Source organism: Oncorhynchus clarkii, chromosome 1 (genome assembly GCF_045791955.1).
Source record: "Oncorhynchus clarkii lewisi isolate Uvic-CL-2024 chromosome 1, UVic_Ocla_1.0, whole genome shotgun sequence".
Lineage (NCBI taxonomy): Eukaryota > Metazoa > Chordata > Actinopteri > Salmoniformes > Salmonidae > Oncorhynchus > Oncorhynchus clarkii.
This window is the reverse complement of record NC_092147.1, coordinates 78,609,270-78,621,482: the sequence shown is the minus strand read 5'-3', so window position 1 is coordinate 78,621,482 and position 12,213 is coordinate 78,609,270. Positions and strand designations below refer to the sequence as shown.

The 12,213-nt window shown below is 44.1% G+C and overlaps 1 protein-coding gene across 11 annotated transcripts in view; it reads left to right on the top strand.

The window, feature by feature from the left end:
• The first annotated feature begins 1,235 nt into the window (after window positions 1–1,235).
• LOC139412890 (mitogen-activated protein kinase kinase kinase kinase 3-like) overlaps window positions 1,236–12,213 on the top strand; it is a 77,590-nt gene continuing 66,612 nt past the window's right edge. For 10 of the 11 annotated variants that reach the window (XM_071159801.1, XM_071159811.1, XM_071159746.1 and 7 more), the window contains exon 1: window positions 1,253–1,462. In XM_071159801.1, coding sequence (XP_071015902.1) covers window positions 1,367–1,462 — 96 coding nt within the window. In that variant the 5' untranslated portion in view covers window positions 1,253–1,366. Of the gene's footprint in view, window positions 1,463–12,213 lie in introns of all 11 variants that reach the window. The other variant, XM_071159784.1, reaches the window with a different exon arrangement.

Genomic DNA, 12,213 nt, shown 5'->3' with positions numbered 1-12,213 from the left:
TTAATTTGAATCTTTCTTAATAAGATTCTACCAACTTTGCACAACTCTTAGGAAAACATCATGTTTATCCACTGTTTTTGTCAAAATTGCAAAATTGTAAATTTGGTTGGGAATCATTAATGGACAGCAAAATTCAAACCTTGTCACTGATTTTCAAGCAGAATTAAGTCAGGACTGAGACTGGACCATTCAGGAACACCTATTGGAAAGCCATTCTGGTGTCTTTCGCATTAACATATGTGTAATAAAAAGAATAAAACTCCGTCCCAGGGTTGGGTTTTCAGAAGATGAAGACAAGGTTCTCTAACTTATTTCATCTGGGCTTTGCTCCTATCCCAGGTTTTCATTTTGACTATATTAACTCACACAGCTACAAGGATGCACGTTAAGGACCTAATATTGAAGCTTATAGAGACCCCAAAGGATGTATAGAACAATCTCGAAAAATAACCTACTTTGGTTTAGATACAAACATCATGAAACCTCCTATACAAATTTGTTTGACTTGGACACTTTGTCCATGTGGTTTCTTCTTTCACAGACTCCATGAAATGATGTCCCATTCCTAAATATTTGGTCAAATGATTAATTTAGTAAGTTCACCCCACCCTTCCCTAACCCAACACGTGACTGAGCACGGTCTCTGCTGCAACGTGAGACCAGTATAGTGACAACACAGCCTGTACGCACACACATCACCAAGGAATGAATGGCAGCACCCTGTAGTGGACTAACGCTAATTAACATTCCTGCTCATCAACCCTTCACTCCAGGCCTCTTGTCACCAAAACCAATGTATAAACTTTGCTATTATCAATCGTCAATATGGCATAGGAGTAGTGATTGACTTGGCAAAGCCGTTGAACAATACCTTTAAATACACTATCATGGGGGCTCAGAAAAATGCAAACGTGAATTAAAAGCCAAACAGTTTTGTGTACAGATCTTATAGGTCTCCTGTCTAAATCTTTGTTAAACGTTCTGCCATAAAGGCAGTGAGAAATAACTGAGGCTACAGGGTTAACCACATAGCCTACTCCAACGTTTTATTGTTATAGAAGCCAAGTCGTTTGTAGTTTGGGGCCCATATCCTTTCATTCAATCTTTATCTCTCACTTGGTCTTTATTGTCAGCCAGCCATCTGACACCGTTGTAAGCTGCTGCACACTTTCTCCCAGTCTGCTTTTTTTTATAGAGATAATTTAAAACTACACATTGATGCGCATGCCCATTGCGCATTGGAAGCCATGTTGAAGTTTTGGTGGAGGCTTGCTGTTATTTTCTGACGCTGTATGTTTTTTTTCGATTTGTAATATTGGTCTCGTTCAACCATACCATTCGGGAACCATAAATCGGAGTTCTAAAGATGAATTCCAGCGTTGACCTATCCAGGCGCAATCCGCAGGAGGATTTTGAGCTAATTCAGCGGATAGGAAGTGGCACATACGGAGATGTCTACAAGGTAACTGCAGCAATAGTAGCATGTTGTTAATTGCTCTGCTATTTTGATACGTTGTTACATTACAATAAAACACGCGCATTACATTGTAACGACGCAGGATATTCCAATTGACCCAATGATACACTAGAAAGCATACTAGTTTTTTGTTGTTGTTTTTTTTACACTAAAACCTGTCGCTCAAGTGCTGGTGAATACCTTTGCTTGGAGCCGTGGAAGGCACCTGGCCAGAATATCATATCGCGAAATACTTAACAGATAGCTTAATCCCTCTCATGTTCTGTTTTGATAAACATAATTACGCAGTCCGTCACCCTTGGTCATTGGGTGGCTTTGTTACACTGTTGCGTTCCTGTTTGTTAGTGTCCTATTTATGGTGTGGTAGAATATCCCCGAACGATTCAGTCTGGTTCCACACAACAGACAAGGCCCGGCGCAGTCGGTCAGCAAGGGAAAGCAATGAATATTCAAGTTTAATTAGATTTTAGCCCTAAAAACATTTACATTGGATATTATTTAAGGAACTCAATTATACAGTTTTGCTGTTTTGGGACCCTGTAATAGAGTTAATTGTGTTAAGTTGTTAGGGGCGGCAGGTAGCGTAGTTGTTTGCAGCAACCGAAGAGTTGCCAGTTCGAATCCCGGGTCCGACAGGAAAAAATCTTACGGCAGTAAGATGGTAACCAGAAGGTTGCTGTTATCAAATCCTAGATGCCATTTCCTGATGTTTGACCCTTGAGCAAGGCACTTAACCACTCTAAACAATAGCTTCCATGATGCCCAGTGGCAGCCCAGCCACTCCTCCAAAACCTGTATATGTGCATGTGTGTGTCTTTCGCAGGGGTTTGGTTAAAAGCGGTAAAAAAAAAAGAGTACAATTTCGGTTGTACCTAAAGTGATCTTAATCTTCTAGCTATTCAGACCATTACTCTGTTCCAGCTGGCAGATGGGCGTTATTTGATACCACTGGGGTAGCACAGAGAATTTGACCAATCTTAACTTGTCAATACTTCCTCAATTACCGTCTTGGAAGAAAAGCAATGTCTTCTAAACATCCATGTCTAGTTTTAAAGTAAATCAAATGTTTTGCTCCATGCAGTAATCCAACCACGTGTACACCGCCATCTTGACTATTTCAAATATTCTCTCAATGATTGAGACAGGTGGGTGTCCACCCCAAAGGGCCGTATGTCTTCTTCTGTGGAGTTTAACAAAACCTATATCCTAGTACTAGCTAATTTCTTCCATAGCTCCCTCCCCAAGCTCTGGGGCCTTAGGGTATCACTGCTCGTGACAGTGCCTCGTATAACTCCTTCCCTGAGAACTTTTATTCCAAGGAACCGCTCAGCCGCATCCACAATATTGTCCATCTTCCTGGACCTCCCCTACACAGTAGCCGTGCCATTGATCACCATTGCCATACAAATCACAAAGTCCACCTTCTTTACACGTAACATCACTGCATCCTCCTTGAGGGAAGCCAACTCTGCAGCCTGCATTTAAGGACTTGCCAACACCATGGAGTCCTCAAGAGTACCTTTTGTTCCGTCCACTCTTTTGACAGATTCTGTATATGAAATGCACTGGACGGCCCTGACTTTGGCAACCTCAATCTGTTTTGTCCTTGTCGGGCACTCCAAAGATGTACCTACATGCTTTCCACCACAGTTGTAACACTTCATTGCTTCTTCATAACATTCACCATCACCTTTTTTCCACAACTTCTGCATCTCGGCTTCCTCCGCCTGTAGACACTCTCTATGTGTCCAAAAATGTTACACCGTTTACACTGCAATGGCCTGGAAGTAAAAGCTCTTACAGGAAAGTACACACCCCAGCTTCACTGTGGTCGGGAGGGACTCCACATAAAAAAAACACAAGAATAGACAAGCTCTTCTTTTCCTTGCCACTGACCCAACGATTTATCCTCCGTGCATCAACCACTCCAGGAATACTCTTCAGCTCCTCGATGACCACTTCTTCTGAGACTCCAGCAATGACTCCATTGACAGGTGCTCTTCTCCTTAGCTCAAAGCACAATGCAGCATGGTCATTTAATGTCTGGTCATTCGCCCGTGTTCAGCAGAAACACAAAAAGTCAAGACCAGCCCACTCCTCGTGACTCACCGACTCCACTTTACCCACACCTCTCCCCACCATCATCTTGGATACTTCCAATGGATTTCACAATTTGGGCCCCAATTGTCCCAGAAACTGGACTCCTACCAGATATGAGGTATTCTTCACACTAGGCATATTTCTTCCCATCCCAACTTTTGCTTCTTTAACTGTTCTTTTGAACAGAGGTCAATTGTTCCTTAATTCCACCGACATCAGATTTAATATTCCACCATCCTTCCTTCATCTGAGTCTGTGCGCTCATCTTCTCCCGATGTGCTATCAAATTCCATTGTTCCGGTGGCCTCAACAAATTTGTCCTGCCTGCTTAGTCGTAAAGTGTTCTGGCTAGACTTTCCTTTAAATCCTGTCTCTCTTGAAATCTGTCCATTACACTCACCTGTCTCGATCAATGAAAGAAGATTTGAAATAGACAAGATGACGGCATACACATCGATGGATTACTTCATGCAGCATAACATGATTTTAATTTTGATAATGGTTTTCTAAATTTAAACGAGCCCCTTGCAACTAGACCTGGACATTTAAAATACGTTGGTTGTCTTCCAAGTTGGGAATTGAGGAAGTATCGCCAAGTTAAGGTTGGTTAAATTCTCTGTGCTACGCCAAACAGTACCTAACCTTTAACGGCTAATGGAGCATCACATTAGCCTGTTTATAATCTGCTAGCTAGTCTTTCCTTTGTGCACCACAAATAAACCTTTCACTCCTCCTACTTGTTGTTATATATTAACCACAATATTGTGGAATATTATTGTGGGAGGCAGTGGCGACCATTCAAAATTCACTAACATTCAAACAACACGGATTTGATTATGCCTGCTTAGTGTAACCTTGACTTCAACCAGAGTAGGTGACTTAACAATCTTTTTGCCATGCAGTTAGTTGTTTGTCAAAGTATTTAGAGTATAGGATGGCAATTCATTGGATAAAGAGGAATTTGAAGGCCTACAATATGAAGACTTCAAAGTATTTGTTTAGACAGTAACCATTCAGAATATAAGATATGTAGAAGATGACCGTATCAAATGTAGCCCACATCCTGAAATGTTTAGCTTAAGGACATTTGCCGCACTATGCTTTCAGGGATGGAATCATTTTCACCTTGGTCATTGTGAATGAATGTAAAATGTGAGTGGCACAGCTGGGCAGGCATGGTCTGGAATGCAGTGGTCCTGACATCCTGTGTGTGTGTGTGTGTGTGTGTGTGTGTGATCCATTGTTTAAGACTGATCCTGTAAAGGAAGAGGTAGAGGAGAAAGCCTGGTCAGACCTTCAGCTGGATGTGTTCACAATCGGACCTTGCAGAACCGTCTGCAGTGGCCATCCTGTTTGGGCCGGGAATGTTCTGTTTTCCTCTAGTTTCCTTATTAAAACTGTTGGACACAAGCCCCAACTTTGTTTATCTTCAGGGAGGCTCCTTCTACCTATTGAACCAGTGTAATGTACTGTAACAGCCTACAACGTTTACCCTGTGTTTTCTTGATACACACACTAAGCATTTCTTCTACCCTAAGGAAATGAAGTCCCTCATACAGCCTCCGTATTGTTCGCCACTATGCTTGTCATATCATCATTTGCTAACTGTGCAGATTACACCAGTACAATGGGGGAGAGAATCAGAAGGCGTGGCGGGGTGGTGATATCTGCCCGTCCCAATAAGAATGTGTTTGTTGTGGGCTACAGTGCGTCACTGCTGTTATGTCAGCTGTGTCTGTGAGATAGCTGTGCTTCTCTTTCTAAATGATGTCTCCTGCGTGTCACTATCAATGCCATTGGTTAAGGTGTTATAAAACATGCATTAATGAGTGTTTATTCCAAGGAATAGGTTACTCCACATTACAACAGCATTCCTGTATTTGAATAATGAGGCAGTAATCACGCTTGACCGCTGTCTTTTACTGCCCTTGTCCCATGCTTTTTGTTTCAGGAGGTCAGAAGTTCAGTGAGGATATTTGTTGTTTGGATTGGAAGCGGGACTTTAAGGTCTAAATCATTTTATACTGAACAAAAATATGAACGCAACATGTAAAGTGTTGGTTTCATGAGCTGAAATAAGAAATCCCAGGAATTGGTTTTCCCGACATTTTTTTGCACAAATTTGTTTACATCCCTGCTGGTGAGCATTTCTCCTTTTGCCAAAATAATCCATCCAGGGTGGCGCAGTGGTTAAGGGCGCTGTACTGCAGCGCCAGCTGTGCCACCAGAGACTCTGGGTTCACGCCCAGGCTCTGTCGTAACCGGCCGCGACCGGGTGGTCCGTGGGGCGACGCACAATTGGCCTAGCGTCGTCCAGGTTAGGGAGGGGTTGGCCGTAGGGATATCCTTGTCTCATCGCGCACCAGCGACTCCTGTGGCGGGCCGGGCGCAGTGCGCGCTAACCAAGGTTGCCAGGCGCACAGTGTTTCCTCCAACACATTGGTGCGGCTGGCTTCCTGGTTGAATGCGCGCTGTGTTAAGAAGCAGTGCGGCTTGGTTGGGTTGTGTATCAGAGGACGCATGACTTTCAACCTTCGTCTCTCCCGAGCCCGTACGGGAGTTGTAGCGATGAGACAAGATAGTAGCTACTAAAACAATTGGATACCACGAAATTGGGGAGAAAATGGGGTAAAAATTCAAAAAATATATTTAAAAAAATTATATACTCCATCCACCTGACAGATGTGGCATATCAAGAAGCTGATTAAACAGAATGATCATTACACAGGTGCACCTTGTGCTGGGGACAATAGAAAGATGCCTCCAGCGTTGTTTTACAGAATATGGTAGTGCGTCCAACCAGCCTCACAAACGCAGACCATGTGTAACCACGCAAGCCCAGGACCTCCACATCCGGCTTCTTCACCTGCGGGATCGATCGTCTGAGACCAGCCACACGGACAGCTGATGAAACTGAGGAGTATTTCTGGCTGTAATAAAGCCCTTTTGTGGGAAAACAAATTAATTCTGATGCCCTCCCAAGCCCACCCATGGCTGCTCCCCTGACCAGTCATGTGAAATCCATAGGTTTTGGTCTAATAAATGTATTTCAATTGACTGATTTCCTTATAAACTCAGCAAAAAAGGAAAGCCCTTTTTCAGGACCCTGTCTTTCAAAGATAATTCATAAAAATCCAAATAACTTCACAGATCTTCATTGTAAAGCGTTAAACACTGTTTCCCCATGCTTGATCAATGAACCATAAACAATTAAGGAACATGACCCTGTGGATTGGTCATTACGACATTAACAGCTTACAGACGGTAGGCAATTAAGGTCACAGCTATGAAAACCTAGGACACTAAAGAGGCCTTTCTACTGACTCTGAAAAACTCCAAAAGAAAGATGCCCAGGGTCCCTGCTCATCTGCGTGAACGTGCCTTAGACATGCTACAAGGAGGCATGAGGACTGCAGATGTGGCCAGGGCAATAAATAACAATGTCCGTACTGTGAGACTCCTAAGACAGCGCTACAGGGAGACAAGACGGACAGCTGATCGTCCTCGCAGTGGCAGACCACGTGTAACAACATCTGCACAGGATCAGTACATCCGAACATCACACCTGCGGGACAGGTACAGGATGGCAACAACAACTGCCAGAGTTACACCAGGAACGCACAATCCCTCCCTCAGTGGTCAGACTGTCCTCAATAGGCTGAGAGAGGCTGGACTGAGGGCTTGTAGGCCTGTTGTTAAGCAGGTCCTCACCAGACATCACCGGCAAACACGTTGCCTATGGGCACAAACCCAGACAGGACTGGCAAAAAGTGCTCTTCACTGACGAGTCGCGGTTTTGTCTCATCAGGGCTGATGGTCGGATTCGCGTTTTCATTGAAGGAATGAGTGTTACTCCGAGGCCCATACTCTGGAGCGGGATCGATTTGGAGGTGGAGGGTCCGTCATGGTCTGTGGCAGTGTGTCACAGCATCATCGGACTGAGCTTGTTGTCATTCCAGGCAATCTCAACACTGTGCGTTACAGGGAAGACATCCCTCATGTGGTACCCTTCCTGCAGGCTCATCCTGACATGACCCTCCAGTATAACAATACCACCAGCCATACTGCTTATTCTGTGCGTGATTTCCTGCAAGACAGGAATGTTAGTGTTCTGCCATGGGATCTCAATCCCATTGATCACATCTGGGACCTGTTGAATCGGGGGGTGAGGGCCATTCCCCCCAGAAATGTTTGGGAACTTGCAGGTGCTTTGGTGGAAGAGTGGGGTGACATCTCACAGCAAGATCTGGCAAATCTGGTGCAGTCCATGAGGAGGAGGAGATGCACTGCAGTACTTAATGCAGCTGGTGGCCACACCAGATACTGACTGTTACTTTTGATTTTGACCCCCCCCCCCCCCTTCATTCAGGGACACATTATTCAATTTCTGTTAGTCACATGTCTGTGGAACTTGTTCAGTTTATGACTCAGTTGTTGAATCTTATGTTCACACTGCTCAAAAAAAATAGAGGGAACACTTAACCTGTTGCGACGACCAAACCCGGATCCGGGATTCTATTTATAGACCTAAGCTCATTACCATAACGCAACGTTAACTATTCATGAAAATCGCAAATGAAATGAAATAAATATGCTATCTCTCAAGCTTAGCCTTTTGTTAACAACACTGTCATCTCAGATTTTCAAAATATGCTTTTCAACCATAGGAAAACAATCATTTGTGTAACAGTAGCTAGCTAGCGTAGCATTTAGCGTTAGCATTAGCGTTAGCATTTAGCAGGCAACTATCACAAAAACAAGTAAAGCCTTCAAATAAAATAACTTACCTTTGAAGAACTTCTGATGTTTTCAATGAGGAGACTCTCAGTTAGATAGCAGATGCTCAGTTTTTCCAAAAAGATTCTTTGTGTATTAGAAATAGCTCCGTTTTGTACATCACATTTGGCTACCAAAAAAAAAAAAAAAAAAAACGAAAATTCAGCCCTCAAAACGCAAACTTTTTTCCAAATTAACTCCATAATATCGACTGAAACATGGCAAACGTGGTTTAGAATCAATCCTCAAGGTGTTTTTCCACATATCTCTTCAATGATATATCCTTCGTGGAAGCCTGGTTTCTCCTTGCTCTCAAATGGAAAAATAATTGCACCTGGCTTTACGCTCCAATTTCGACGCAGGGACACCAGGCGGACACTTGGAAAATGTAGTCTCTTATGGTCAATCTTCCAATGATATGCCTACAAATACGTCACAATGCTGCTAACGCCTTGGGGGAACGACAGAAAGTGTAGGCTCATTCCTTGCGCAATCACAGCCATATAAGGAGACAATGGAAAACAGAGCTTCAGAAATCTGCTCATTTCCTGGTTGACGCATCATCTTGGTTTCGCCTGTAGAATGAGTTCTGGGGCACTTACAGACAATATCTTTGCAGATTCTGAAACTTCAGAGTGTTTTCTTTCAAAAACTGTCAAGAATATGCATAGTCGAGCATCTTTTCGTGACAAAATATCGCGCTTAAAACGGGAACGTTTTTTATCCAAAAATGAAATAGCGCCCCTAGAGATCAAAGAGGTTAAACAACACAATGTAACTCCAATTCAATCACACTTCTGTGAAATCAAACTGTCCACTTAGGAAGCAACACTGATTGACAATAAATTTCACATGCTGTTGTGCAAATGGAATAGACAACAGGTGGAAATTATAGGCAATTAGCAAGACATCCCCCAATAAAGGAGTGGTTCTGCAGGTGATAACCACAGACCACTTCTCAGTTCCTATGCTTCCTGGCTGATGTTTTGGTCACTTTTGAATGCTGGCGGTGCTTTCACTCTAGTGGTAGCATGAGACGGAGTCTACAACCCACACAAGTGGCTCAGGTAGTGCAGCTCATCCAGGATGGTGCAGCTCATCCAGGATGGCACATCAATGCGAGCTGTGGCAAGAAGGTTTGCTGTGTCTGTCAGTGTGGTGTTCAAAGCATGGACGCGCTACCAGGAGACAGGCCAGTACATCAGGAGACGTGGATGAGGCCGTAGGAGGGCAACAACCCAGCAGCAGGACCGCTACCTCCGCCTTTGTGCAAGGAGGAGTAGGAGGAGCACTGCCAGAGCCCTGCAAAATGACCTCCAGCAGGTCACAAATGTGCATGTGTCTGCTCAAACGGTCAGAAACAGACTCCATGAGGGTGGTATGAGGGCCTGATGTCCACAGGTGGGGGTTGTGCTTACAGCCCAACACCGTGCAGGACGTTTGGCATTTGCCAGAGAACACCAAGATTGGCAAATTCGCCACTGGCGTCCTGTGCTCTTCACAGATGAAAGCAGGTTCACACTGAGCACATGTGACAGACGTGTCAGAGTCTGGAGACGCCGTGGAGAACGCTCTGCTGCCTGCAACATCCTCCAGCCTCCATGACGGGTTTGGCGGTGGGTCAGTCATGGTGTGGGGTGGCATTTCTTTGGGGGCCGCACAGCCCTCCATGTGCTCGCCAGAGGTAGCCTGACTGCCATTAGTTTACCGAGATGAGATCCTCAGACCCATTGTGAGACCATATGCTGGTGCGGTTGGCCCTGGGTTCCTCCTAATGCAAGACAATGCTAGACATCATGTGGCTGGAGTGTGTCAGCAGTTCCTGCAAGAGGAAGGCATTGATGCTATGGACTGGTCCGCCCGTTCCCCAGACCTGAATCCAATTGAGCACATCTGGGACATCATGTCTCGCTCCATCCACCGCAGACTGTCCAGGAGTTGGCGGATGCTTTACTCCAGGTCTGGGAGGAGATCCCTCAGGAGACCATCCGCCACCTCATCAGGAGCATGCCCAGGTGTTGTAGGGTGGTCATACAGGCACGTGGAGGCCACATTACTGAGCCTCATTTTGACTTTTTTTAAGGACATTACATCAAAGTTGGATTAGCCTGTATTGTTGTTTTCCACTTTTAATTTTGAGTGTGACTCCAAATCCAGATCTCTATGGGTTGATAAATTTGATTTCCATTGATAATTTTTGTGTGATTTTGTTGTCAGCACATTCAACTATGTAAAGAAAAAAGTATTTAATAAGAATATTTCATTCATTCAGATCTAGGATGTGTTATTTTAGTGTTCCCTTTATTTTTTTGAGCAGTGTATTTACACTGTTTGCTGAAAATAAATGCAGTTGACAGTGAGAGTATGTTTTTTTGTGTGTTTATGAAGTGTAAACACAGTAAAATCGTAAATTGTTGCATTTGATATTTTTTTGTTCAGTATAGTTCTGAGCAGGTTATGTAGGCCTGTTGTCTGAGTGGCAGGGTAAGCAGATAAGAAACGCAGCAGGTTATGTAGGCCTGTTGTCTGAGTGGCAGGGTAAGCAGATAAGAAACGCAGCAGGTTATGTAGGCATGTTGTCTGAGTGGCAGGGTAAGCAGATAAGAAACTCAGCAGGTTATGTAGGCCTGTTGTCTGAGTGGCAGGGTAAGCAGATAAAAAACGCAGCAGGTTATGTAGGCCTGTTGTCTGAGTGGCAGGGTAAGCAGATAAGAAACACAGCAGGTTATGTAGGCCTGTTGTCTGTGAATGGCAGGGTATGCAGATGAGAAACTCAGCAGGTTATGTAGGCCTGTTGTCTGTGAGTGGCAGGGTACGCAGATGAGAAACTCAGCAGGTTATGTAGGCCTGTTGTCTGTGAGTGGCAGGGTACGCAGATGAGAAACGCAGCAGGTTATGTAGGCCTGTTGTCTGTTAGTGGCAGGGTAAGCAGATGAGAAACGCTGCAGGTTATGTAGGCCTGTTGTCTGTTAGTGGCAGGGTACGCAGATGAGAAACTCAGCAGGTTATGTGGGCCTGTTGTCTGTTAGTGGCAGGGTACGCAGATGAGAAACGCAGCAGGGGATTGGTTTCTTTGGCTTCCTCAGGAGTTTAGCATTTCCTTATTTTCTGAGCGCTGTACCTCTATTCATACACTGTGTTCTAACATAGTGTCTACATGTGAAGTGTTGGTTATGAACCTTCACAGCACTGTGTTCTAACATAGTGTCTACATGTGAAGTGTTGGTTATTAACCTTCACAGCACAGACTGTGAAGGGGGGGGGGTTTGGTAAGGCTATTAATCATGAAGTTAGGTGTTGTCAGAAAGTCTCTGAGCTCTCTGATTGGGGGTGAGTTTGTCCTTTGTCCTATGTTGTCAGAAAGTCTCTGAGCTCTCTGATTGGGGGTGAGTTCGTCCTTTGTCCTATGTTGTCAGAAAGTCTCTGAGCTCTCTGATTGGGGGTGAGTTTGTCCTATGTTGTCAGTCTACTAGCCATACTTGAATAAAGCATGGCTAGGCTTCTTCAGGAGTATAGCATTTCCTTATTAGCCACAGAGCTTGGCTCTGTTTTATTCTTCTGGCCATCCACTAGCTTATTCCACTGGTCTATGTTATAATATGTCATTTAGCAGACACTTTTATCCAAACCGACTTACAGTAATGTGTGCGTACATTTGTATGTATTCTAAGTGCAATTGTGATTCACTAAGTTAAAAGTGCAATTGTTGGGCCCTTTTTATTTATTTCCATTTGGGCTATGTTTATTATTTAGCTCATTTTAGGTTTTTAGGACAATTTTTGTTTTATCTTGATTATTGTTCATTCGTGTGGTCGAGTGCTGCAAGGAAAGACCTAGCTAAGCTGCAGCTGGCCCAGAAC